Source organism: Drosophila tropicalis, unplaced genomic scaffold, assembly GCF_018151085.1.
Source record: "Drosophila tropicalis isolate 14030-0801.00 unplaced genomic scaffold, ASM1815108v1 contig_593, whole genome shotgun sequence".
NCBI lineage: Eukaryota > Metazoa > Arthropoda > Insecta > Diptera > Drosophilidae > Drosophila > Drosophila tropicalis.
The window spans coordinates 16,313,019-16,338,308 of NW_027173070.1; the positions used below are offsets into that span (position 1 = coordinate 16,313,019).

The 25,290-nt window shown below is 39.2% G+C and overlaps 8 protein-coding genes across 11 annotated transcripts; 5 read left to right on the forward strand and 3 right to left on the reverse strand.

The window, feature by feature from the left end:
• Nucleotides 1–2: 2 nt before the first annotated feature.
• Nucleotides 3–2,624, reverse strand: LOC137576167 (zinc finger MYND domain-containing protein 11). Its single transcript, XM_068289106.1, has 2 exons — nucleotides 2,419–2,624; nucleotides 3–2,342 (listed from the first exon to the last, which is right to left on the reverse strand). The coding sequence occupies exons 1-2, from the start codon at nucleotides 2,537–2,539 to the stop codon at nucleotides 457–459; spliced, it is 2,007 nt and encodes a 668-aa protein (XP_068145207.1). The 5' UTR covers nucleotides 2,540–2,624; the 3' UTR covers nucleotides 3–456.
• A 449-nt stretch (nucleotides 2,625–3,073) lies between these two features.
• On the forward strand, nucleotides 3,074–9,998 carry LOC137576802 (zinc finger protein 658B). Of its 3 annotated transcripts, XM_068290110.1 has the most exons (13): nucleotides 3,076–3,650; nucleotides 3,769–3,907; nucleotides 3,967–4,317; nucleotides 4,381–4,644; nucleotides 4,712–5,053; nucleotides 5,122–5,711; nucleotides 5,768–5,978; nucleotides 6,037–6,216; nucleotides 6,289–6,384; nucleotides 7,459–7,494; nucleotides 7,562–7,984; nucleotides 8,141–9,188; nucleotides 9,261–9,998. In XM_068290110.1, exons 1-13 carry the CDS (start codon nucleotides 3,246–3,248, stop codon nucleotides 9,412–9,414), a joined length of 4,239 nt encoding a protein of 1,412 aa, XP_068146211.1. In that variant the 5' UTR covers nucleotides 3,076–3,245; the 3' UTR covers nucleotides 9,415–9,998. The 3 variants fall into 3 exon arrangements, with proteins under 3 accessions (XP_068146209.1, XP_068146211.1, XP_068146210.1); XM_068290109.1 differs by lacking the exons at nucleotides 3,076–3,650; nucleotides 3,769–3,907; nucleotides 3,967–4,317; ... (1 more) ...; nucleotides 4,712–5,053; nucleotides 5,122–5,711 and having other exon boundaries at nucleotides 5,810–5,978; nucleotides 8,543–9,188; XM_068290108.1 differs by lacking the exons at nucleotides 6,037–6,216; nucleotides 6,289–6,384; nucleotides 7,459–7,494; ... (1 more) ...; nucleotides 8,141–9,188; nucleotides 9,261–9,998 and having other exon boundaries at nucleotides 3,074–3,650; nucleotides 5,128–5,977.
• A 749-nt stretch (nucleotides 9,999–10,747) lies between these two features.
• Nucleotides 10,748–13,715, forward strand: LOC137577458 (zinc finger and BTB domain-containing protein 41). Its single transcript, XM_068290940.1, has 6 exons — nucleotides 10,748–11,461; nucleotides 11,521–11,886; nucleotides 11,941–12,150; nucleotides 12,218–12,319; nucleotides 12,382–13,072; nucleotides 13,138–13,715. Exons 1-6 carry the CDS (start codon nucleotides 10,900–10,902, stop codon nucleotides 13,391–13,393), a joined length of 2,187 nt encoding a protein of 728 aa, XP_068147041.1. The 5' UTR covers nucleotides 10,748–10,899; the 3' UTR covers nucleotides 13,394–13,715.
• ND-B14 (NADH dehydrogenase (ubiquinone) B14 subunit) lies at nucleotides 13,675–14,335 on the reverse strand. The gene is made up of 3 exons (XM_068290943.1): nucleotides 14,129–14,335; nucleotides 13,940–14,055; nucleotides 13,675–13,883 (listed from the first exon to the last, which is right to left on the reverse strand). The coding sequence occupies exons 1-3, from the start codon at nucleotides 14,256–14,258 to the stop codon at nucleotides 13,755–13,757; spliced, it is 375 nt and encodes a 124-aa protein (XP_068147044.1). The 5' UTR covers nucleotides 14,259–14,335; the 3' UTR covers nucleotides 13,675–13,754.
• Nucleotides 14,336–14,508: 173 nt separating this feature from the next.
• On the reverse strand, nucleotides 14,509–15,573 carry Sod2 (superoxide dismutase 2). Its single transcript, XM_068290942.1, has 3 exons — nucleotides 15,551–15,573; nucleotides 15,407–15,447; nucleotides 14,509–15,264 (listed from the first exon to the last, which is right to left on the reverse strand). Exons 2-3 carry the CDS (start codon nucleotides 15,439–15,441, stop codon nucleotides 14,646–14,648), a joined length of 654 nt encoding a protein of 217 aa, XP_068147043.1. The 5' UTR covers nucleotides 15,442–15,447; nucleotides 15,551–15,573; the 3' UTR covers nucleotides 14,509–14,645.
• Nucleotides 15,574–16,513: 940 nt separating this feature from the next.
• Arp53D (Actin-related protein 53D) lies at nucleotides 16,514–17,953 on the forward strand. The gene is made up of 2 exons (XM_068290941.1): nucleotides 16,514–16,647; nucleotides 16,707–17,953. The coding sequence occupies exons 1-2, from the start codon at nucleotides 16,560–16,562 to the stop codon at nucleotides 17,858–17,860; spliced, it is 1,242 nt and encodes a 413-aa protein (XP_068147042.1). The 5' UTR covers nucleotides 16,514–16,559; the 3' UTR covers nucleotides 17,861–17,953.
• A 2,896-nt stretch (nucleotides 17,954–20,849) lies between these two features.
• Vkor (Vitamin-K epoxide reductase) lies at nucleotides 20,850–21,496 on the forward strand. Its single transcript, XM_068291422.1, has 3 exons — nucleotides 20,850–21,031; nucleotides 21,085–21,197; nucleotides 21,263–21,496. Exons 1-3 carry the CDS (start codon nucleotides 20,859–20,861, stop codon nucleotides 21,472–21,474), a joined length of 498 nt encoding a protein of 165 aa, XP_068147523.1. The 5' UTR covers nucleotides 20,850–20,858; the 3' UTR covers nucleotides 21,475–21,496.
• Nucleotides 21,497–22,586: 1,090 nt separating this feature from the next.
• resilin lies at nucleotides 22,587–25,211 on the forward strand. Of its 2 annotated transcripts, XM_068289908.1 has the most exons (3): nucleotides 22,587–23,581; nucleotides 23,827–23,961; nucleotides 24,072–25,211. In XM_068289908.1, exons 1-3 carry the CDS (start codon nucleotides 22,652–22,654, stop codon nucleotides 24,792–24,794), a joined length of 1,788 nt encoding a protein of 595 aa, XP_068146009.1. In that variant the 5' UTR covers nucleotides 22,587–22,651; the 3' UTR covers nucleotides 24,795–25,211. The 2 variants fall into 2 exon arrangements, with proteins under 2 accessions (XP_068146009.1, XP_068146010.1); XM_068289909.1 differs by lacking the exon at nucleotides 23,827–23,961.
• Nucleotides 25,212–25,290: the final 79 nt, after the last annotated feature.

Below are 25,290 nucleotides of genomic sequence, written 5' to 3' on the forward strand. Positions count from 1 at the left end.
AGTTCATAGTTTAATCACAACTTTTATTTTTGGTTTCAACTAAATATATATCTATACACTAACTCTTGATGTTGCTTAGTTAGAAAAAAAAACGATTTCAATTTTATATGTAAAAAATTAAATAAAGAACCTCCACTCATATTTTGATTTAACAAAGGTCTGTACTATTATACCTACTTTTAAAACTTACTTTAACAAATTCAAAATAAAATAATTATTGTAACAAAAAAAAAAAAACATTTCATACGTTTCTAAATGTTTATATACCCCACTTTTATTATTAAAACTTTAACACAATTGGTTTTATATGTATGTATGTATATATGTATATCGTCTAACTTTATATCACGGGTCTGACTGAAAAAAGAGTAATAGTGGCACATTCAAATTCTTCCTTTTTCAAGTTTTTTGAGAGTATAACAAATTGTACAAATGCGTGAGTTAGAAAATCCCTAGTTATTGCTTTAGTTTGCATATAGTGAGATGAGCTCGTTTGTCCTTGCGTTTGCAATCACCGCTGCAGTAAGAGCCGGAAAAGCAACAATCGAAAATAGCTTCCTTTAGGCAGAAGTAGCACCATTTCTTACGTTTCACATCTTCCAAATTTTGTTTCACTATGGCTAGCTCACTTTTACATTTGAAGAGTTCTTCTTGAGTTGCTAAAAGCTCTGACGCCAACTGATGATAGTCCCCACTGCTGGATATGGTTACATTTGCTTCGTCAAAGTATTCACATTCTATGTCATTGGTACAACGACGTTGTGGAGTGGCTGTTGCGACTGGTACAGCACTTTTACGCTGTGTTGTTAGATATGCAGGAGTCGAAGACCGCAAACGCTTGGCTATTGGTACCAAGGTGGTGGATTCCCGCTCTTGGAGATTCCTTTTCTTTTTTACTGAAAGAGTTGTCGGAGTTGGAGTACTGATAAAGCGATCTGTAACAAATTCTTCTGCAAAGTGACGAAGTGCGTTTTTAATCAGTTGCTCGCCTACTTGAGGATTGGAATGGTAGCCGAAAAACGATGCCGAAAAGCGGGATAACATTTGATGACATTTTAGCTCCTGAACAGCAGCACTCAATGCGCGCGAATTTCTCTTTTTAAGGTGAACGGAGATGTCTGCATCTATGGGAAGGATATCCCGGGCAGCAACTAGAGCACGGGAATGGGAGCCGCCAAAGAAGCGAACGTCATATTTATTCGGTTTGCGGGATAAAACTCTGATGACCTTGGCTGGCCAGGGAGGCGATCCCGTTTGCTTGGCATAGACCAGTTCATGGCGTTGCAGGCAGGGCTTGGCAAACCAAAACGTCGAACGGTTCGCCTCACTTGAGAACCGATAACAGTCCGGACAACGACGTATCTCCCGAATATCATGGGTTACATCCCGCAAGAGCCACTTGGTGTCATTATATTCCTGACACTTGGTGCCAAAGAACACTCCGATATTGTGCTGTAAGTTAATCAAATCGATTAACAATTCCGTCAAATACTTATACTTCTGATTGGCAATCTTTTCAGTGATGTCACTGAGGCCAAGAATATCATTACGAAAAAGCAAACGCTTGACCAAATTCCCATCTCTTTTGCTCCAGTGTTTGGTTATATATTTTCTTACATCCATTGACAGCCAACTTTGATGGCTTTTCCAAGAATAGTCTAGTAGACAGCTTAGCTCCTCCTTACCCAAGTGAGGAGGATTGTGTAAAACTGCAAACTTTTGCAGGCGACAAATAGTACAAAGATCCAGTTCCAAATCAACATCTGGTATATCATTTAGAGCCTGGAATTCACTTTTAATCTGGCTTTGTCTTCGACGTCTTACTGCGGCCGGCTGTTCGCTCACAAAGAAAACATCGTCGTCATGCTCATGCTTGAGAAACGAATTGACATATGGGGTGAGATTAACATTACTGTTGTGGTCAAGCATTAGTTCGCTTTCCGGAGGAATTATATTACTATTACTATCGTTATTTGTACCACTATTATTGTCTTCCAAATCTGTATCAGATTCATTGACTGGCAATTTGTAGGTTTGCCCCTTATATGATGGCACTGAATAATTCGGTTTGTGTGGATCTTTGCGATGACAGGCAGCATGAAAACTGCGTGCACAGGTGAGGCAATGTTGCAACTCAGATTCAAATTCAGGTTCTTCTCTTTTCGTTAAATGGCATTCTAAGCAATATTCATCCCTCAATGAATCAGCTGCTTTAACCAATTTTTGATAAAATCTTACTTTAGTTCCCTTACCTCTCCCTCGCCCTCGTCCATTAACATTTGCCACTTTGGGGACTAGAATGCCCAAATTTAAAGCAGTTTTCACTGCTTGGCTAGCTTCATCTGTGTGAATTGAAAAATTAAACAGAATTGTTTATTTTGTTTGTTTTTCGTTGCTGTTGTTGTTGCGCCTCCTCACCTGAAGTTATTGAGAGCGAGCGCAAGCACTTTTCTAGCTTTGTAATAGTCACAAAAGCACCATTTTGAAGGAAGAGAGACATCCACACCCTTATTACTTCGGGAGGCAAAATGTTTGTCATTTTACAAGCTAATATTTAATAGGTATATGTACAAGAGTATGTAATTTTAACAAATTTAAACCATGAATTTACGTTTTGGTTTTAACTTGGTTGACGATTAAGTAAAACGTATATCGATAGCGATAACTTTTAGAGATTACAAATAAAGTGATTTTTATTCTGCGCATTTACCAGAACTTTCACTTAAATTCAATTAAATAAACGCAAATTTGGAGTAAGCAGATCTTTGGTTTACTTAAATTCTAATTATTTTCTATATTATCATTTTAGTATTTAATAAATAATATATATATTTCGCAATATATATTTTTGATTTAACTTTTATTACAATCTCATACTGTTTTGGGATATTATGGTCTAGTATTTTTTTAAAAGAAAAATAAACGCATAGTTTAAAACAATTGCTATCTAATTTGGTTTTTTTTTTTTATTTCAACTGATTAACGCATAACATTGGCCGATTAATGTTTTGAGTCACAGTCACAGGTAGTGTGTACAGTCGCAAACATATCGATAGCAAAGGTAGAGAGAGAGCTAGAGAAACCAGTTATCGCTGCAAGCGTCTGAAAAGACGCAGGAAAACATTACATTTTTAATGTTGTGACCTACAGAGGGAGTGAAAACCCCAAAACTAATGCCATAAACTGAAAAACAATTGTACAAATTATTAAGGAACCGCGGTAAATGTGTTTTTAATGTGTGAACCATGCCAGTACCAAGACAAATTGAGAGAAGAAGCAATGAAAAGGCAAAAGCGGAGCTTCAGTTCATCAAGTCCAATAAAGATTACGAATACGTTTGTCGTTGCTGTCTCAAATCGGACGCGGATTTTGTTCAACTGGATACGTTGATGGTATCGCGAAATTTGGAGCCAAGTGCTGAATCGGATAAAATCCCTTTATTGCGTTGCTTACTCTTTTGCATACGCACGGATAATAAACCCGATTTGCCCCAATTAATCTGCACGGAGTGTAGCAAGACTTTGCAAATCTCTTACTATTTTCTGCAAAATGCTTTGCGTGCTCATGAAATCCTTTGCCGTAAACTAAGTTCAGATAGGAAAAAACATTCGCGTCTTGGAGTGCAGCTTAATGGCAATTTTAGACATGAGGTGGGTATTCTTTGGATGTGTGTGTGTGTGTGCGAGTGAGTGTGCGTGCGTAGATGTGGGGGGTGGCTGACGCATATATATGTATATATATATGTATTTTAAAACTTTTTTTTTTTAGACGGCGGCAAAGGAAGTCATTTCACCAGACAGCAAGGCGAGATCGAACAAGTCGGGTAATATTCGCCATGAATGCAAAATTTGTGGCACCGTGGTACACAATCGGATGGATCTTAAGCAGCACATACGCTTGCATAGAGGTTGGTTTCCATCCATTTCATCACTATAGCTTCTAAACAAATTTATTTTTCGTTTTTAGATACAATCATCCGGAATTGCTCACTGTGCATTTTTAGTACGATCAAGCAGAGCCATCTTATGGAACATTATCGAGTGATGCACAATCTAACAACAGCTCAGGCCGAGGATCGCATTAATTTGGAACAACTTGAACAAAAACTGCAGGAAGGTCCTAAAGTTTGCACTCTGGAGGATATTGAAATGCTTATACCGACTGTATTGACACCCGAGGATTATGCTCAGCCAAAAAGTGAATATAATATTGAGCCACACTCAAAGCCCAATAAGGAAACAAGTGCAAATAATGTTAGCATTGGCACGGAATTTCTTGTCATGCCAGATGGATCACTACAACAAGTAAATGGTGGTGGTAAGAGAAAATGCTTCCATATCTTAAATCTGTCATAAAATGATTGTATTTTCTATTTTTTAGGAGTCCTCTTTGAATATATCGATGACAGCAAAAGTAATGTTGCACCCACAGGCAATTTAAATTTACAAACTCTTCTTGGAAATGACAATGAACCAATGGATATAGATATTAATGAGCTAATTGTGGAGGAGAATTTACCGCAAATAAATACCAAGCCGCGATCTGGAAAAATGGCAGCTGCTACTTTTAAGCATAAGTGCACAATTTGTTTAAAATCATTTCCAACTTTGGCCCGCTTAAAATCTCATCAATTAACCCACAATAGTAAGTGAATCCATCCATATGTGCCATACGAAGATGTTTCATATAATTTTCGTTCTGTCTTTTTTAGATTTACCCAAATTTCATTGCGATCAGTGTAATTTCTTTACGCTGCATAGCTCTGATCTCGCCTATCATCATAGAGTAATGCATACGGAGCCGCCGACCCCAGAACCGGTTCCACCACCGGCTCCACCACCGGCTGTAGAACAGGGTGAACTCTTATCATGCGATCTGTGCCTGTTCGAGACAAGGATATCAAATGAACTGTACGACCATTATACTGACAAACACATGGTCCGTCCAACAGAGGTGCAATTGCGCCCCTGTTGGTCTGCTGAAGTAGAGCCAGTGGTAAACACGCCAATCTATCAACTGCCGGCCGATCAAGGGCAACATGTTGTTAATCCTTGTGAGTTAGATATATATATATATATGTGTGCATATATTAGTTAGCTAACAATTTGTATCATTCATAAGTTACAGATCCAGAGCCTGTGCAGACAATTCTTCCAGAAACCGCCACAGATATTATTATGCAGCAGCCGGTACAGGCGAATACAACAGCAACCATAACACCAATGGGCGATATTAGTGTGGTTGTTGATGCAACACCATTATTTTTTCCCAATGGCACGCAAACCGCTGTGACTACAGTTGCCCCACTGCTACCACCGCTACCATTAACAACACCACAACCACCATCACCATTGCAAGCTCCTACAGCTCCTCCAGCTATTGTGGAAACTAACAATATCAGTAGTACCACAACAAACAATGCATTTGTTCCAGCATTTCCGGAAATATCAGCCAACGATAATATTGTCCAGACAGCTGAGCCAACTATTCCACCACTCCCAAACCCAAATTTAGCATCAACTTTTGGCGATATGCAAGACTTCATCGATAATACAGATGTCGCAGCCATATGCACCATACCAGCGGATGGTATGCCCGTTGTTGATGGCGATGATATAGTTATTGATAATAATAATATAAGTTTGGATTTTGATGCCGAAAATCTCTTTGGTGAATTCGAAGAGGAAGAGGAGGGTGGTGGAGAGGCAGTGGTTGGTGCGCAGAATGATGTGGCTGAAGAGGAAGCCGAAGAGGGGGGGAGGAGGAGGAGGAAGAAGAAGAGGATGTTGATAATGATGATGAAAATGACAACAATGATGATGCAGCTGATCAGAATCTATTGTTAACCAGTGATGACGACGATGTCGATGATTTCGATGATGAGCAGTCGAGACATTTGCAAAAACCATATTGCATCTATTGCAACAAAAAGTTTACCAGCCAATACAAATTCGAGAATCATATGTTTGTTCATAGGGGTATGTTTGTATCGATTTCTCATTCAGACCAAAAGCGCTAATGTATGTATTGACACAGGTCTGGCTCCCTACCGCTGTGAATTGTGCACAAATCTTTACAATATGAAACGTTTACTAATACGGCATTACAAGACCGTACACAAACGCATGCCCACCCGAGATATGGTCCAGGCAAAGGGAGATAAAATAACAGTAGCTCGTTCAAATAAGGAAACCATCCAGGCCGAGGTCAATAAAGGTAAAAAGAAAAAAACATTAAAGGAGTATTAAGAACAACTTATCTTACGTTTATCTCTAAACTTAATTGAAGATCCAATGCTTATGTGCGCCAAATGTCCATTTGAGTGTGAGTCGGATGCGGATATGAAAAAGCATTTAAATGCTCATCATGGCATAAATGATGGTGGTAAGCAAATTTTCTAAAACTTTAACTTAGAATCAATATTTAGCTTTTGTTTTGCGAAATTTTTACCTTTATGTGCAACTAAATTATAAGTCAACGGTAATAGGTTTTATGAGTTTTTAAATTTCTTGAGTGTTCTCGTTTCCGTTTTCGAGCTGGCTGTTCTAAACGCCAAGTCAAATGTCAATCGTTTTCAAAGCTAAGTTCGAAACACTTTTGTTGGTTTCTGTGCAATTCGTGACAGAAATAACTCAGGTTTTATATGTGAAAGAAATAATCAATTTGAATAACCAATATTCACATTCATAAGGGAAGGAAACAAAACGAATTGAATGAGTTAGAATGTAAGACTATAAGATGCTATTCAAATACCAATTGTGATGTTGGTATTCAAATGAACTGGTATGGTCGGTGGTTCAGACTACAATACTGTTGTTATCGGGGTCCAACCTTCTACTGAGATGTTTTGTTTTCTAACTAATGAATTAATATTGATAGATCCGGGTAAATAATTCGATTAAATGATTAGTTGTTGTTGCGTCAAAACTAATTGGAATGATTCGATTGCCTTTTTACATTAAACAAAGTTATGTATTTTTAACATTCACACTCATTAATTTTATTGTGTAGTTTTCATTCATTCATTTGTATTTAATTCAAATGGATTCATTCGACTTTGATTTAAATCTTTCGAACACAAGGGAAAAATTGTTCTCAACATATTACAGATTAATAGAAAAATATTTAAAAGCCCTAAATTTCATGAATTTAAATGAAAATTTGCAAATATTTCCATACTTTATTTTACTGACTAAAGGGCAAACAAATTGAAACCGATTAATTTGGCTTTGAATGGGAAGCAACAACAGGTCTCAAATCCGATTCCGACAAAAAAATTCGAAAAAATGCTTGAATACCTTTTCTCTTGATTAATATTTTGATATTTCAAATAAGTGGGGTTGTTATATAAATAACCATCAGGTTTTGTATTACTTTTATTTCGTCCTTTTTTATATCAATTATAATTCAATTTTCGTTTCTCATTTTTCTTTTTTTTTTTTTCTTTTTTTTTTTTAGTTTCCGTACATGCCAATGAAGTGTTTATTATACGTAGTAAGTATTTGACGATAATAATAATTAGTGGACAAGTTGCTAATGTATTTTGATTTTATCTCTCTAGAATTACCATTTGAGTGCCCACGTTGTATACGTTCGTTTGCTGCTAAACGGACACTAACACGGCATTTACAACGTAGTCACCTGGTGGACACCATAATTGAGCTAAAAAGTCCAGCCCCTACAATAACACCAAACGAAACCCAACCCAATGCGGAGACAAACGAAACCGTGCCATTGCACAATGCCGAAGATGCCACCGCAGATAAGGAAACTGACACCCCGTTGGAGGCTCCTGTGGCTGATGACACAGCGATGGCGGCTCCTGTGGCTGATGACACAGCGATGGCGGCTCCTGTGGCTGATGACACAGCGATGGCGGCTCCCGTTGTTAATGACACAGCGGTGGTTCCTGTTGCTGCTGACACATCGATGGGGGCTGCCTCTGCTAATGCTGAGATAGATGGAATAAATGTCGCCGAATGCGGTAAGATGGTCAAGAATTCCCTTCCAACAATATCCTACAATTCAAATTCCACTTCCAACTATACTCAATACATGCCGCTGTTGTTCAATCATTCATCGTTTAACCAACAACAACAATCTACATTACCATTTCATGATAAACAATGAAAAAAAAAAGTGTCAGAAACCACCGTTCAAACTGAGAAAGAGGCTGAAGGTGAAGCTGCTGCAGCAGTGGAAAAAAATGAATCTACAGCCAACTCGAAGCCATTTATTTTAAAAGTAACGCCAACTGAAGTTACTACAACTACTGACACTACTACAACTACAACTACAACGGCGGCGAAACCAGCAGCAGCATCAGCTTCACCAACAGTAACCACAGCTTCTACATCTTCAACAATTTTCAATACACCGACACACTTCGATTTCGATTATGATTTTATGGGTGATAGTACATCTACGCCCAATGGTAACATCAATAACCCAAATCCTGATTCCAACAATATTAATACCAGTAGCACCACCACTACTACTAACAATAACAATAATAACAACAACAACAACACTACTACAACAGATGGCTATACACCAGCAGCCGAAGTGCTTCCCAGTCATGTACTCAATGGTAGTGACAAATTATTAACTGCCGCCACCATGGAGCCATCGCCCATTAAGGACGGACGAACGCGTCTTCCACGCACTCCGATCTTTGTATGCAAATTGTGCAATAAGACATTCGATGAACTAAGTAAACTGGCTAAACATGAAACCGATATGCATTCTGGCGGAGAACCGCGTCGTGTTGTCTTTCAGCACAAGTGTTCCACATGTCTTGCAACATTTCGAACCCTGACATTGTTGAAATTCCATATGAAACGGCATTTGGCACGCCGATATCAATGCAACCGCTGTCCCAAGTGCTTTATTAAAAAGCCGGAGCTGGAGCGACATATTTTAATGAAGCACGCAGAAAAGCATGACATGAGCAGCAAAGACAAAGCCTTCAGATGCTCACTGGATGGATGTACGAAGACTTTTAATTTCAAACATCATTTGGTTCGTCATCAAAATGCCGTGCATCTGAAGGTTCGTCATGTCTGCAATATTTGTGGAAAAGATATGGTAAATAGTTTCAATTTGAGAGCTCATATGCGCATTCATAGTGGCAATGGACAGTCGTACAAGTGTCCGAATTGTGATAAAACCTACGTGCGGCGCGGACCGTAAGTGTAGATAAATAAACTTTGATCAATCAGTTTTTTTTTTATCGAGCGAATTCTTTTTTTCCATTTCAGGCTTCGTCTGCATGCCCGTCAAGCCCATCAACTTGAGCTAACTGACAGCGATTGGGCCAAAATGTTATGCAATAATGTTCGCTCCAACAATTTGCACGTTAAAAAGACTTCGCGTAAAAAGAAAACTGTAGAGGCACCAGAAGCTGGCGACTAAAAAAGAAAAAGCAATTTTGAATAAGCACAATGAATGTTTCTTTTCACTGTACAAAAAAAAAAAAATTTTAATGTAGTTGTAGTTATATGTCACGAAGTTGTGTTGGCGCTAATGGTATTCCAAAGTTTTCCACTTTTTATCTCCAAAATTTTCTTATGTAAATAAGCAAGCACTCTCTTGGCATCCGAAATATAGTCACTGCAAGATGCTGTTTAATCATTAAGGGTACTTAAGAAACACACATACACAAACACCTTAGATACGACGTTTGGATTTTTTTTTTTTTTATTTCTTAAAATACTAGTTAATGTCTAAGAGTTAAAAGTTTTACCACTTTTAAATTAGTTAAGCAAAGCAGAATTTCTGTTCTGAAATCTACGCAATTCATTGAATCATTTCGATACGTTGTTTTTTTTTTCAAATGTTTGGCATATGCATTAAATATTCTCATCCATTTTATAAGAAATGCAAATGCTGTGTAATAAATAGTGCCCTAAAGAATAGCTTACACTGAACTATCTAGAATTAAGCTAAATCAATTATAAAATAATAAACTTTTTTTGTTCACCTGAGAACTTGTGTAATTCGAATGTTCATTTTTTTTAGTTCAACGATTCTGAAGTTTTTTAAAAATCTAATAGTATTCTCAGTCAGATCTAAGGTTAGTTTTGGAAAAATTATTTGAAAAAACATTGGAGATGAATTTTTATCAAATAAAAGTTTAAAAAATAAATCGAATAGAAGTCAAATAAAAGACGGATAATCTCTATGATTAAAAAATAAAAAATGACAGTTTTGTTTATTTTCAATAAAAAATAAATTTGTCAAAATATGATATTTTTAATTAACTTGACAAATTCAAAAACTACTTGGAAATTAAACAGAATACCAAAATAAGCTTAGGCTAATAATTAGTAATTATAGTGTTACATGAAAAAGCTATGGATTAAATTTAAATAAGGAATAGCACATAACAAATCACATTCATGTACTTTTTTTTCGATATTAAGTAAATATTATTGAGAAATACAGAAAATTAAACATTCGATACTGTGATTTATATTTCACCATGCTATCAAAATAGGAAACTAAGTGCATTTACTAATTATTATTTTTCAGTTACGCTAATTAGCAGCAGAAATTGACTAAAATGGTTCGCTAAGAACGGAAACCAATGCCGGTTAATGGCTAAATTCCAAAAAAGATTATTCAAATTTACCGCCCAAGTTCCTTAGGACTATTACTCTCACCCTTAGGACTATTACGCTCACCATTAGGATCGGCAATCGGTTAGCGAAAAAATAGGGTGCCGAATAAGGGTGACCAATGATATGAAAGTGTGCCAAAAAATTTTGTTAACAAAAAAAAAAAATTTGGGAGAAAAGTAAACGGAAAGAAAAAAAAAAACGCAAATCAGTGAACAGAGACATTGACAACGCTTTGGAATTAGTTCGAGTGGCGACTACCACAACTAAGACGGGCTAAATGGATTCCACGTCGGTTTTGCCGCCGGCAGTGTTAACACTTAACAAGGCTAATAAAGCTAACCAAGCGAAATGCCGAGCCTGTCTCTCTGTGAACCGTAAGACTGTGAAACTGGATGCAAAAATGCCAGATCTGCAGAAGCCCAGCACATATGGTCAGGGTCTGCGCCGGTGTACCAATTTGGAACTAAATGCTTGTGTTACCGCCAGTGGCTATAAATTTCCAATGCAGATTTGTGTCCGTTGCTGTCGAGCTCTTGAGGTGGCCATGCATTTTGTTGAAATGGCTTTGGACTCACATAGCAAGCTCTATGCCGAATCGCAGAGAATTAAACCAGCTTCATCTACGGTTGCTGATAACATAGGGGGTGAGCTGAAGCGAAAGGCCAGCGACGAGCTGTTACACTGGAATCAATTTAGTCAGCAATTTGAGCAATTTGTGGAAAGCTATGACGGAGTGCCAGGTCCCATAGAAGAAAATGTTTTATACATGAGAGGAGCTAAAATACCACGTTTAGATTCTGATGTCATGAGCAGCAGCAAGCCGCCAAAGGAGGATGACAGTAAGTTCATAGCCACCAAATTTATCACTTTTATCGTTATAGTTAATGCTCCCTTCTAGTCATATTGTTTGATGTCAAATACGATACCAACAATCAAGATGAAGAGGATGAAAACGATGGTTCCGATGCTAAAAACAATGAAACGTTCTTTGAAAATAGTATTATCAATGACAATGGAGAAGTTGATGTAGAGTCAGGGGCTGCCAGCACGAACATCAGCGAGAATAACAACAATAATAATAATAATAATTACAAATTTAATAATAAAAACGGCGACATGTCTGGTCTGCCTGATGTTGAGGTTGATTTAATCGAACGTGCTACCTTCATGACACTAAACGATGATCCAAAAGATCAGAAGGAAGCGAAAAAATTCAGGGATACCATGACGATTGAATCTAGTATTGCAACCACACACAAAAAAGGTAAGTAAATGGGAATTAATTTAATAGTCTGATTTTTAGTCCTTTGTTTCCAAGGCTCTGACAATTTGAATGTAGATGTAAAGGCGGCTTCACCTACCACGCAGTTGCCAACATCTACCGCAGTTCAAACGCCACTGCATATTCCAATTCTTAGTTGCAATATATGCAATTATACGCACGAAGAAGTCAAACAGCTAAGGAATCATTATTTGAATGTCCATAACTTCGATATGCACGAAGATGATATAATTGGTCTAACCAAAAGTGAGTAACATATAAAAATATTTTGAATTGTGTTTTGATTATATCCTTTTCCGTTTAATACTTACAGATCGGAGCTTCAAGTGTCGTCCTTGCAATAGTTATGAGACAAATAACCGTGCAGATATGCAAAAGCATCTCATCAATCATCATAAAATTGATGGCGACTTCGGTAATAACTAATTTAGATCAGAAAGAAGCCTAGATAATGAGGATCATCCAAATTATTTTCAGAAATGTTTTGTTATGTGCAGCAGAATTGCCCAGCCTGTGCACGCGTCTTTAAGGATCAGCGCTCGGCCAGAAAGCATTACACTAGAATGCACACACAACCACATAATGAAATCGTAGAGCAGCAGCCGCTTCAGATACACAAATGCACTGCTTGTGATAAAATTTTTAATTCAAAGCCAAGTCTCCAAGCCCATCAGCGGTTCTGCCAGGTGAAGGAACCTGTACAGTGTAATTTCTGTACCGAACAATTTACCAGCATGCGAAAGTATGAGGTCCATTTGCAGCAACAGCATTCGGTGGATACATTGCATGAGTGCGAGATATGTCATAAAAATTTCAAGAATGCCGACTTTCTGGCTGTCCATCGCAAACGTCATTCGGAGCGACATTATCAGTGTGACAAGTGTTCACTGAACTATATCAATGCGGCTGAACTGCGCGTCCATTATGAACGTGCTCATGTCCAGCATGAGAGACTGGTCAGTTGCCAGAGCTGTGACAGTAAGTTTCCAAATTACGCTCTATTACGCGAGCACGAGCAGAGGAATCATCAGAAACAGAAAGTCTGGCGCTGTGACAATTGTAGTTTCGAGACCAAAACTCGATTCCTTTTGCGTCAACATCAGTATGAGCATATGGATTACCCTTACAAGTGTATTGAATGTGCCGAGGAATTTGCCGAACGTGGAAAGTAAGTGATCGCTATTGACTAGTTGTTGGAAATAAATTAATTATAACACTTGACGTTTTTTTTAGATTTCGCCAACATTCCAAGAAGTTTCATGGAATTGAGCTAACCGATAACGAATTGGCTGAGATGTTTCGCGAACGCACTGGCTATACAAATCGTTACGATGTATTTAACAAGGCTAACAATTCGCTGGAAATTCCCGGATTTAGCGACGATTGTTTCAATGAACTGAGAGACCTAGGAGTTGACTACGATGAAATCACAAATGATCTCTTTTCAAATTCCGCTACCCTGGACAATCTGCTCGATCTTATACCATAAACTGAGAGAGAAAAAATGAAAAGGATTCACCTACCAAGCAACAAGAGCTAGAAGACTGGACTGAACCAAACTGAACTGAATTTTACACACCACAACCATATAAATCCGACCACATTTTAAATTTTACGTTTTAATTAGTAACCTTACTCAGAGAATTCACAACAAACTGTATACAATCCAAACTTACTACAATCCATGGTAGTTTAGTTTTGTTCTTTTTTTGAAGTGCATACAAACATCCATAAAAAAATTCCCAAATAAATCACGAACATAATCAAGCGTTTCAGAAGCGCAACAACTGCCTGTTTCTCGTTTTACACGATTTTTATATATTTTAAACTATTTCAAATTGTAAAGAATTCTAATTAACGCCCTGAATGAATTTTGAAAGGAAGTCCGTGGGTTTTGGTTCTTGCGATTCCTTCCAGTAGCGCATAATGTGACCCTTTTGCTTCCAAATCTCGACAGATTCTTTCAGTTCCATCTGGCCCTGTGAATTTGTTAGAATGAGTGATGGTGGTGTCAGTCAGTAAGGCATTCACTTACCTTGATGACTAGCATATCAATCACCCGTATGTCGCTTACATGGCGATTTTTAACAAACTCTTCGCGCAACTTGTCCCGGCATTGCTCTACAGTCATGGGAATGTCATAGTCCATAACTAATAATGAAAAATGCATTTGTTTATTGAACAGAAAGATTTGATGACATAACAGACAGGAGAAGGAACATACCAATGTAAGGAATTTGACGGTACCAGGCCTTGTAGAGATTGAGGGCACGCTTTCGTGCTTCCTCGCGGTCCACGGAGAGAATGGGACGCACTTGTTGTACGGCGCGCTTGACGGCTTCACGTCCGGCCATGGTTTTGTTTCGAATTTGGTTTTTCTTGATGCCACAAAATTTGCCAGGTAGAACAGCTGATTTCGGACCAGTATGACCAGACAGCAACGGACCAATTTTTGAATAGTGTTGACTAACGCCTAGGCAAGCAAATAGTTTTTTGGTTTAAGTTTAATAAACTTTCCGAAGATTACTATGCTCTAAAACAAAAAATAAATAGATGCCCTTACAGATATATATGCGGTGAACTATAAAAATGAAACGATTTCAATAATTTTTGCAAATTGATTTCCAATATGTATATAATTTGCTTTATATCAGACTACAGTTCGCTTTTGTTTTTGGGTTCCATGACCCCATGCCTTTGACATTAAAACATAGATTAAACATTTATATATTTAAAGCTCTCTAAGAGACTAGCTTCTTGGCCTCCTGGTAGCGGCAAGAGATGTCATTCCAATTAGCAATATCCCAAATGGCCTCAACATACGAAGGGCGAACGTTTTTGTACTGCAAATAATAAGCATGCTCCCAAACATCAATTCCGAAAAGTGGAATCAAGCCAGTTGATGCCTCAAGTGGATCCTGATTTGGCAGAGCAGCCAACTGCAATTTGCCTGTCTTCTTGTTGTAGCCCAGCCAACCCCAGCCAGATCCTTGAACGCCCACTGTCAAGGCGGTCAGTTCCTTTTTGAAGTCGTCAAAGCTCTTCCATTGGGATTCGATGGCTTTTTTGAGGTCCTCACTGGGAGTGCTCTTCTCAGGTGAGAGATTCTGCCAGAAGATGGTGTGATTAATGTGGCCTCCACCATTAAAACGTAGAGCCGAACCCAATTGAATTATTTTTGTGGTATCGCTCTTGCTTTGGGCGTCTTGCAGTTGTTCTTCTGCAGCGTTAAGATTGTTGACATAGGTCTGGTGATGCTTCTGATGATGCAATTCCATAATCTCACGGCAAATAATGGGCTCCAGAGCGGTATACTCATAGGGCAGCTTGGGAAGCGTGTGCTTTCCGCGCACAGCGAGGCTGTAACGGTAAACATATGTACATATATGCATTGATTGCCTCAATTCAAGTTCACGGCCTAGCCATGGTTGCTTTTTATGTAATAATTCTAAAGAGTCACCCGGCATCAAAATAGATTTTTCACGTATATTACTGCACTTACCGAGCTGCTTTGGTTACGTTACGTGCAACAAACATCTTTACCTATAATAAATCAGTAAAAAATTATTTTATGTTAATTTTTTTCAATATTTTTGTTAAGTTTCTTTTTTGCTCGAGCGATTAAAAATATTTCGAGTAAACACACACAGCAACAGAGAATGACAGCCGGAGAAATGAGAGAACGAGTGAGAAACAGTGTTACCAACTGTAAAAATGTATTTCACTTAAAAATCACTGATTGTGAGACGACTAGTATTTCTTTTTTTTTTTTAAATGAAAGTAAAAGCCAATTAAATAATCAAAAACTTTAATTTTTAATGGTTTTTGAAGCTGTTGCTTATTATTGTACAATTTTTACGTTGTGTTGGTTTTTGGCTCATCGTTTGATCGGTACAACGGTTATTTAGTTTAAGTGATACTTCGCGGCAAACAATTCATATCTACATATATTTTAAGTGCTGCTTTAAGGATACCTGAATCTTAGATTATGGTAGTGTTGGAGCTGTTCAATACCGTCACCGTCAAGCTTGGATAAGTTGCTGGATGTGAACCAAAAAATCGTTGAGGAATTCAAAAAACTTGGTTGATGTAATTTTGGAAGAACTATACAATACCATATACGGTTCTGAAAGATTTAATGCATTCTTTTAGTGTACATAGAATAGAACTGATTTTTCGTCCTTTCGTTTGTGTCTAGGTTTTTATTAACCTTCTTTTTTGCAATGACTTGATATGACGACAAAATATTAGGAGCCAATTATCCTCCCAAATCTCTTCATTATTGACTATTTTTAACTGAAGGACTCAGTCCACTTCGTTTTCAATAGCATATCCCAAGAAGACTGGACCTCGACCATTTGCTGTTTTGTAACATGAACAAAAGTTTTTATGCATTGAATTAATTTGATGGTGTCGGTCCAGCATTTTGCGTTATTGTTTTTTGGCTGCCAGGCCCAAGTTGGCACAGTGGTTGACTCAATGGCAGCAAAAACAATCGACTTTTTCGATACATTTGATCTTATATTGATGTATTTTAACAATAAAGTATTGCCTCATGCTCCTCTTACTAATCAAAATTAAAAATTTCCAAATGACACTTTTAAATGACATTCGAACAGGCAGCAATCCAGTCACACAAATACACATAAAATAATATGTCTAGATTCTTTGTACCTTCTCAAATTAGAATCGATTTATCCGATCAGAGGGCACAAAAAATTCTATTTAAGTCACTCAAGATTCGTAAGTTGAACATGCCATCCGAACGCAGTTTATCAATGAAAATGTGCTCCATATATTAGCCTTTATCGCCAAAGAAATGATCGTTGAAGACGAAACTGAACTATCAAGCAAGGGAATTGTAATTGACAATGGTTCAGGAGTATGTAAAGCAGGTTTCGCAGGTGATAAAACACCTCGTGTGATATTCCCCTCCATTGTGGGCCGTCCACGTCATTTAAACGTTCTTTTGGAGTCTCGTCTAGAGGATAGTATTATTGGCGAGGCAGCGTCTAGTAAAAGGGGAATGCTAACACTTAAGTATCCCATTGAACATGGCATTGTCACGAATTGGGACGATATGGAGAAGATATGGAATCATACCTTTGATTTGCTACGCGTAGAATCCCACCTAAATCCTGTCTTACTCACTGAGGCACCATTAAATCCAAAAAAGAATCGCGAAAAGATGACCGAAATTATGTTTGAGACTTTTCAGGTTCCAGCCTTATATGTGGGCATTCAGGCGGTGCTCTCACTCTATGCTACTGGTCGAACATGTGGAATTGTACTTGACTCTGGAGACGGTGTGACGCATACGGTTCCCATCTACGAAGGCTACGCATTGCCCCATTCTGTCAGACGTCTGAATTTGGCTGGCCGGGATTTGACTGACTATCTGGGTAAGTTGCTCTTAGAGCGTGGATATAAGTTTAGCACCACTGCCGAACGTGAGATTGTTCGTGACATAAAAGAGAAACTGTGCTTTGTCTCATTGAACTATGAGGAGGACTTGAAGATTAGCCACACCATGCAGGAGGAAGTCTATGAACTGCCCGACGGCCAAAGAATCACATTGGGTAATGAACTGTTTCGCTGTCCCGAAGCTCTCTTTAAGCCATTCCATATGGGTCAAGAGGCACTCGGTCTGCATGAGGCAATTTATGAATCTATACACAAGTGTGACATGGACTTACGTAAGGATATGTACAAAAATATTGTACTCTCTGGCGGCACAACTCTTTTTCCAAATATTGAGCAACGTTTGCGACAGGATCTAATTGAAATGACGCCCGCGAATGTAAGGGTTAAGATCATAGCCAACCCGGAGAGACGATTCTCTGTATGGACTGGTGGTGCTGTATTAGCTTCACTCTCAAGTTTTCAAAAAATGTGGATCGATGCGAAGGAATATAATGATGTTGGTTCGTCTATAGTGCATCGCAAGTGCTTTTAACATGATCTTGTTTATGGTGTCATTAGTTAGTATTCATATATATGTAGTTACTAGCCAATCTGTTGGATTGTGTAAATATATATTTTTTATGAATTAACTTGAAACTTATCCATACCTACATATGTATGTGTGTATGTATGTACATTAGAATTCCACTCAAATCATCAAGCTCATCAGTGGTTTTGATTTTAATTAATTGCGAATTTCATTTACCTACAAAATTGACGCATACAAATGAGCATTGAATTGCATTGAGCACTTGCGAAAGATGCAGTAACCTTAACTTCCTTACAATTGTAGTTCCAGTCGGCGCCAAAAACTCCAATTCCAAATCCAGCTTCAACTCCAACTCCTAGGCTCTCCATCACACGTGCAGAAGAGTGCAACAATGCAATGTTTTACCTTCAACATAATCATAATCATCAAAACGGGCTTCATCATTTCAACGTTGTTTTTATACCATGTATACCCATTGATTAAAATGGTGTATTAAACATACTGAAAATTATGTAACACGGAGAAGGAATCCTATAACTTAAAACATATCCGACTTAACCGATCGAACCGATCTAGGTCCCTCTGTTAGTATGCAGATAGAGAATTTAGGATAGTATACATAGGGAGATTAATGCATGTGAGTTTCTTTTGCGCTATTATTAGCATCTTAACTTAAATTTACTACACTAATATTTAATATAAATATCTATTGGCTCACAAAATTTCATAAAAATTGGTTAACAATTAGCCAAGTTACTCTTATAAATTGTTTTTACCGAAAGGTCGTTGTTGAGGCGCAAAATGCTTAAGTGGTTGTTCGAATAAGCGAGATAGCCTAAGTTCGCTAAAAGGCATGTAAAAAAGTCTTTTATACTGATATGTATGTACATACATATGTAGTTCCCCTAATGCATGGTGTATCAAAGTCGACTCGATCACTATTTTGCTTAATTTTTTTTTTTGCGTTTTTGTTTTCCAGCTGCACTTGAGGCTCTTTTGTTGTTGTTGCTAGTACTTTAATGCACTTCACTTGATTTGATCACGGATCTACACGACAATAGCGCGTGCTCGTGCTCCCCCTCCCCCACCACCTACCACCCACTAAAGAAACTGCATTTATGCAGCTGCATTAGCCCTTCTAAACGCATCAGCCAAAAGTAATCGATTTGAAATCTATTTCGAATTTTGAAGTGTAAAGTTCAATAAACTTCCTGCATTATGTGGATTTTATTGCGAATTCAGTCCAAATTCTATTTATAAATATATGCATTGTTCAACCAGGTGAGGCGTGATGCCGCCGGTGAGGCTGATGCTGAGGCAGAGCCTGAATCAAACTGACAGCAGCTTTGAAGGGTTTTGTTTTTTGTTGTTGTTTTTGTGTTATTTCTCCTCGAAACTGTGCCAAACAACTTGCTGCTGATGTTGCTGCCGCATGTGGTGACTGTATGTGTCTTTCGTCTCCAAGGTTGCGTAAATTTATCACTTCACTTTGCCAGCGGGCGGCGATTTGTGTAAAGATCAGCGCGGGTATAGGGATCGGGATGGGGCGAGTAGGTTAGAGGATGACTGGTTGGAGGATGCAGAGGAGTGGGAGTGGAAGCTTGCTTCATGCTACTGCAATTTTCGAAATTATTTCCATTGGGCCTTTTTTTTTCTTTTAATTTCATGTTTAAGCTTAAATTTATATATCAGTTAAAAAGGTAAATACATAAATAAAACTCGTGAAGCCATAAATTTAAAAGGGACATCAGCGTTTTTTTGCAGAAGAGAAGGCTCTATTGTGTCATGAACTGTGAAAAACAAACTCATGAGTTGTTGTCATTGCGACTAAGTTAGATATAAACTTATACATATATATATATACATATATATTCATTTATGTACATATATGTAGTTCATGCCTTTGAGAAGATGTCTCTTCGTCTGCTAATTTTATATGTAGAGTTTGGATGCAGTGAAGCATAACTTGAGGAAAATGGTAGATTGTGGATTGTTAATATGGTGAGAAATTCATGATAATGTTGTAAGGGTAACACATGAAGAGAGTTGACTCCATAAATGATGCAATTCATCTGCAGTTGGGGACAGTTTTTAGCTTGTTTCTAAATATATTAATCCCAATAATATAGGCTGATAATCGTTTGATTTCTATCATTAATTTAACTTTTTAAAATTTTGTCGGTTTACCTATAAAATTAGATAAAACGTTGCTCTTGGAAAACAGAAATTTTTAAATATTCAAACCTTTTGAAAAGGATTGTTTTGCCTCTGAAAGTATATTTAGGGATATAGTCACAATTTCAACTATAAATTTTTCTTATTTTGACCATTACTTCTAAGTCCTGTAGATTTTAAAGCAGATCGGAATAATTTTGAAAATTTTGTCACACTTTTGTTTTTATATTAAACTAGTAATCTATATATGTAAAATGAACCTATGATGTGGTTTTGTTTATGATTCGGGATACGAAATGACAAAAATGTACCCCATAAAGTATGCAACTGACAGTCATCCTTGAAAAATATAGAAAGCTTGTACTTAATTGTATAAGTTAAAGTTCCGAAAAAGTAAACAGTTAATACCACATTAAATGAAATAATAAACCATCAAGTCAAATTCAACCATTTTGGAGAATTTATTAATTTCCGAATGAGATAAGAAAACTTGGGTTTTTCTAATTAAGATACATGTATGTATGCACATCTGTATGTATGTGTTTATATACCTATGTGTGTTTGCAATTTACCAATAAACTTTCATTACCTGTTGATGTCAAAACAGTTTATGTCACTATATAAATAGAACTAATGACGTCAGAAATGGAATTGGATGCTGCGCAGATGCTATTTAATTTTAGAGTTGTCAGATAGACGGCATATCCTTAACTGAATCCTTGAGCAACTGCTGGTGAAAAGCAGGTTGACATCCCTGATGCTGGCAACCTGTTGTCAAAAGGGACACTTACAATTTCATTTCTCTTTCCCACCTGAAACTAACACTATGAGCGGCATTTTAGTTCCATCAGCAAATCGTTTACGCTTCCTTTGTCTATGTGGACTAGCCATATCGATATATTCTCTATATATTAAGATTCAGTTGGATAACAATGAGAACTATAGAGCAATGTGTGATATAGCAGAGCAAATTAGTTGCACAGCTGTCTTCAAATCTGAGTGAGTTAGAAATCCTTTAAGTTTATCCAAAAATCTTAAATCTTAACTTATAGTTATGGACGAGGCTTTGGTCTTACCCAACTGATATTTGGCTCATCTTCGACTTTTTTAAATCCGCCAAATGGAGCAATTGGTTGTGTTTATTATGTTTTGTTCTTGGCCAGTTGTAAGTGCATAACTACTAAATAATTGCCTTAATTATTTATAATTTTTGTTGTTGTTTTGTTTTAGCCTTCTATGAATGCCGCTGGCTTTGCATATTTCAACTTGTGATCTCCATTTTAACCTTGATTCTATGCTGCTACTTGGGTGGACTTTTACTCTTTGTGCTCTACGATTTGTGTATAGTTTGTGTAATTATCTATGTAATACATGTTTTACTCCTCTGGCAAGTCTTTGGACGCTATAAACATTTATACCTGAGAAAGTTGGCAACTGAATGAATAAAGATTATCTGATCATCAAGATGGGCCATGATGAGGATGAGTTATGTTTGGGGTTAGCTTGGCGACGTGATCAAGATCTGAGATCGGTAGCTTTTAACCCCCACGTCTGGTTAATTAACTGGCGGAGGAGGTGGAGCAGGAGGAGGGAGGATGTGGTGCCTCTTCAAGAGAGGCACGTAGTGTAGCAATTTATTCTTTGGCTTCCATTTGGCCTATGGTAGGCGGATGTGTAAATTTAATTCAATTAATTTCCCATCAAATAGAAACAATGTCTGCGTAGGACTTTAATTGCAAGGAAATGTCAAATTGAGGAATATGAAAAATTAAATTATAAAATAATAATTGTCTTTGAAAGTTTTCATATTCTTTATCCAGGAAGAGAGGGAGTAATTACTTTTTTGTTTCTTATGGAATCCTTTGTCTTATGGTGTGTCAATCCTTCTATGCCCATTGAACGCAATTTAATTTGTCTATACCAAAAACATAAAAAACAACTAAGACTCTATATCAATTGGGGTCGCCTGTGGCACGATCTTCTTCAATTTTTTCTTTGACAAGGTAAACACAAAAACGTAAAGTTTTGGAGCTTGTCACAAACGCCGACGCCAATGCAGATGCTGATGCTGATGGTAAGGCAGATGCCGACACATTCACCTCGCATGCAAGTAGACTACTTTGTTCCAGAGAGGGGCCCCAGCACAATCACTTGCCTCGAAGATGTGTGCGTGTGTGGTGTGTGTGTGTGCCACAAAAGAAGGCAAATCAGCTCTTGGCAACACACACAGACAGAGAGACTGCGATTCGTTCACGTACGATCTAAGCTAGAGCAGAGCGTTGATTGAGATGGAGATTTGAGTTTTAGGTTCGTTATAGAATGCAGCTGAGTTGGCGCCTTTGAAGATGATCGTATGTGGCAGCAGCAGCAACGGCAGCTGTTCGGTGTGGTTGCCACCGCCACCGCCACCGCATCATAGCTGAGCATAGATGATTCGGCCAACTCCTAGTCACTTTCAGTTTCGTTTTGTGAGTTGAACTGAAATTGTGCTGCCATATAAATATACGCTGTCATTGTAGCCAGAGATCAGTCAGAATTCGGCAGTGCTCCAAGATTCAAGTCAAGCTAGAGCTCCTCGAAAAGGCCAAGCAAAAACAGGGAATTTAAATTGTGTGGAATATGTTTAAGTTATTGGGCCTAACGCTCTTGGTGACGGCGGTTCTGGCACGTCCTGAACCGCCAGTGAACTCATATCTGCCGCCCTCAAATAGTTATGGTGCTCCAGATGCCAACGGTGGTGGTGGCAGTGGTGGTCAGGGTGGTCGTCCTTCTGATACTTATGGTGCTCCTGGCAATGGCAATGGTAACAACGGAGGTGGTCGTCCGTCAAGCAGTTACGGCGCTCCAGGACAAGGTGGACAAGGACAGGGCGGCTTTGGAGGCAGACCCTCGGATTCGTATGGTGCTCCCGGCAACGGCAATGGCAATAGCGGTGGTCGTCCTTCGAGCAGCTATGGAGCTCCAGGACAAGGTGGACAAGGCGGCAGTCTAGGCGGCAAACCTTCGGATACTTATGGTGCTCCTGGCAATGGTAATAACGGAGGTGGTCGTCCATCAAGCAGCTACGGCGCTCCAGGACAAGGTGGACAAGGACAGGGCGGCTTTGGAGGCAGACCCTCGGATTCGTATGGTGCTCCCGGCAACGGCAATGGCAATGGCGGTGGTCGTCCTTCGAGCAGCTATGGAGCTCCAGGACAAGGTGGACAAGGCGGCGGTCTAGGCGGCAAACCTTCGGATACTTATGGTGCTCCTGGCAATGGTAATAACGGAGGTGGTCGTCCATCAAGCAGCTACGGCGCTCCAGGACAAGGTGCACAAGGACAGGGCGGCTTTGGAGGCAGACCCTCGGATTCGTATGGTGCTCCCGGCAACGGCAATGGCAATGGCGGTGGTCGTCCTTCGAGCAGCTATGGCGCTCCAGGACAAGGCGGCCAAGGACAGGGCGGCTTTGGAGGCAGACCTTCCGATTCTTATGGACCTCCTGCTTCCGGCGCTGGCGCTGGAGGTGGTGCAGGCGGCAACGGCAATGGAGCGGACTATGACAACGATGTAAGTAGTTTTGGGTAGGTTTCCGAGTTGGTTGGTCATTGCACCGCCTTCACTGAAAACTTTTGCTCCGTGTGGATTGCTTCTCTGCCCTAATTGCTGCACCTGCTCGCCTTACGTCTCTTGCACTGCCTTCGTTTTTGCTTACGCACTTTCTTCCCAATCTCTCAAACTGTCTCTCTCTCTTTTTCTATTCTCTATCTGTCTCTTTCTTTCTATTTCTCCACACGCTGGCGCGACCCCTGTAGGAACCCGCTAAATACGAATTTAATTACCAAGTTGAGGACGCTCCAAGTGGGCTCTCATTCGGGCATTCAGAGATGCGCGACGGTGACTTCACCACCGGCCAGTACAATGTTCTGTTGCCCGATGGAAGGAAGCAAGTAAGCGCGAAGTTGGCTGAGAGGAGGGCATCACGACACGAGAGATGAAGATGATCACGATATTAACGGCTAATTCGTTTTTTTCCTATTCTCTCTATAATTTCATCAAGATTGTCGAGTACGAAGCTGATCAACAGGGATACCGGCCACAAATCCGATATGAGGGCGATGCTAACGATGGTTCTGGTTCCGGATCAGGATCAGGAACTGGCCCCGGAGGCCAGAGTTTGGGAGCCGATGGCTATTCGAGCGGACGTCCAGGCAATGGCAATGGAGGTGGCGGTTACTCTGGTGGTCGTCCAGGCGGCCAGGACCTAGGCCAAAATGGCTACTCCAGCGGACGGCCCGGTGGTAATGGAAACGGCGGAGATGCTGGCTACCCCGGTGGCCGTCCAGGCGGACAAGACTTGGGTCAAGGTGGCTACTCCAGCGGACGGCCAGGTGGTCAAGATTTGGGTCAAGGTGGCTACTCCAGTGGACGTCCAGGCGGCAACGGCAACGGTAACGGCGGTGATGGCGGCCGTGTAATCATTGGTGGCCGTGTAATTGGCCAGGATAACAATGATGGACAAGGCTACTCAGGCGGACGTCCAGGCGGCCAAGGTCAAGACTTCGGGGCAGGTGGTTATTCCAGCGGTCGCCCAGGTGGTCAAGGACAGGATCTAAACGGTCAGAATGGCTATTCCAGTGGTCGTCCTGGCGGTCGATCAAACGGTCAGGACAATGATGGCCAAGGCTACTCAAGCGGCAAACCAGGCCAGGGACGCAATGGCAATGGCTTCGGACCCGGTGGCCAGAACGGTGACAACGATGGCAGTGGCTACAGATATTGAAAGGATTCCACCCACCCACCAACATTCATAGACAAACGATTACAGGACACACTCACACATCTTAGATAAACTTTAGACATTGAAAACCATACCTCTATTTTAAGACTTTTTCAGAATACTATGGAAACCCGACTTATCGGGTGCCTATACCTATCCCTGTCCCCAAAATTCCATACCCCTTTACCTAATACCAACCTCAAGCCCCACCAATCTTCATCTTATGCTATATCATATGCTATTTTCCATTTCCACATACACATAAACATTTCTTAGACCATTGACTTCTATTTTAGTTGTGTAAGTTCATCTTATTTTAAATGCAAAAGGCAAAAACAAAACCCAAAAAAAGTTAGAGAAAATAATAATTATGCCAGATTTGATAATCTTAAGAATTAAAATAAATAAATATACAAATTATATACATGTTTTAGACTTTTGCACTAATCAAGATTAGGAAGATCTTCACTATCGAGCGTGACTGGTCCTTATAACCAAA

Excerpts from the sequence above, each read along its gene's own strand:
- LOC137576167 (XM_068289106.1), bottom strand. The coding sequence starts at position 2,539 with ATGACAAACATTTTGCCTCCCGAAGTAATAAGGGTGTGGATGTCTCTC. Across the intron at positions 2,343-2,418 it reads CTCGCTCTCAATAACTTCAG|ATGAAGCTAGCCAAGCAGTG; the intron begins GTGAGGAGGCGC and ends CAATTCACACAG.
- LOC137576802 (XM_068290110.1), top strand. The coding sequence starts at position 3,246 with ATGCCAGTACCAAGACAAATTGAGAGAAGAAGCAATGAAAAGGCAAAA. Across the intron at positions 6,217-6,288 it reads CCAGGCCGAGGTCAATAAAG|ATCCAATGCTTATGTGCGCC; the intron begins GTAAAAAGAAAA and ends ACTTAATTGAAG. Across the intron at positions 7,985-8,140 it reads AATAAATGTCGCCGAATGCG|TGTCAGAAACCACCGTTCAA; the intron begins GTAAGATGGTCA and ends GAAAAAAAAAAG.
- LOC137577458 (XM_068290940.1), top strand. The coding sequence starts at position 10,900 with ATGGATTCCACGTCGGTTTTGCCGCCGGCAGTGTTAACACTTAACAAG. Across the intron at positions 12,151-12,217 it reads TATAATTGGTCTAACCAAAA|ATCGGAGCTTCAAGTGTCGT; the intron begins GTGAGTAACATA and ends TAATACTTACAG. Across the intron at positions 12,320-12,381 it reads TAAAATTGATGGCGACTTCG|AAATGTTTTGTTATGTGCAG; the intron begins GTAATAACTAAT and ends AATTATTTTCAG.
- ND-B14 (XM_068290943.1), bottom strand. The coding sequence starts at position 14,258 with ATGGCCGGACGTGAAGCCGTCAAGCGCGCCGTACAACAAGTGCGTCCC. Across the intron at positions 14,056-14,128 it reads CCGTCAAATTCCTTACATTG|TTATGGACTATGACATTCCC; the intron begins GTATGTTCCTTC and ends TTTCATTATTAG. Across the intron at positions 13,884-13,939 it reads TTGATATGCTAGTCATCAAG|GGCCAGATGGAACTGAAAGA; the intron begins GTAAGTGAATGC and ends ACAAATTCACAG.
- Sod2 (XM_068290942.1), bottom strand. The coding sequence starts at position 15,441 with ATGTTTGTTGCACGTAACGTAACCAAAGCAGCTCG. Across the intron at positions 15,265-15,406 it reads AACGTAACCAAAGCAGCTCG|CCTCGCTGTGCGCGGAAAGC; the intron begins GTAAGTGCAGTA and ends TTACCGTTACAG.
- Arp53D (XM_068290941.1), top strand. The coding sequence starts at position 16,560 with ATGTCTAGATTCTTTGTACCTTCTCAAATTAGAATCGATTTATCCGAT. Across the intron at positions 16,648-16,706 it reads ATTTAAGTCACTCAAGATTC|CCTTTATCGCCAAAGAAATG; the intron begins GTAAGTTGAACA and ends TCCATATATTAG.
- Vkor (XM_068291422.1), top strand. The coding sequence starts at position 20,859 with ATGAGCGGCATTTTAGTTCCATCAGCAAATCGTTTACGCTTCCTTTGT. Across the intron at positions 21,032-21,084 it reads ACAGCTGTCTTCAAATCTGA|TTATGGACGAGGCTTTGGTC; the intron begins GTGAGTTAGAAA and ends CTTAACTTATAG. Across the intron at positions 21,198-21,262 it reads TGTTTTGTTCTTGGCCAGTT|CCTTCTATGAATGCCGCTGG; the intron begins GTAAGTGCATAA and ends GTTTTGTTTTAG.
- resilin (XM_068289908.1), top strand. The coding sequence starts at position 22,652 with ATGTTTAAGTTATTGGGCCTAACGCTCTTGGTGACGGCGGTTCTGGCA. Across the intron at positions 23,582-23,826 it reads GAGCGGACTATGACAACGAT|GAACCCGCTAAATACGAATT; the intron begins GTAAGTAGTTTT and ends CGACCCCTGTAG. Across the intron at positions 23,962-24,071 it reads TGCCCGATGGAAGGAAGCAA|ATTGTCGAGTACGAAGCTGA; the intron begins GTAAGCGCGAAG and ends AATTTCATCAAG.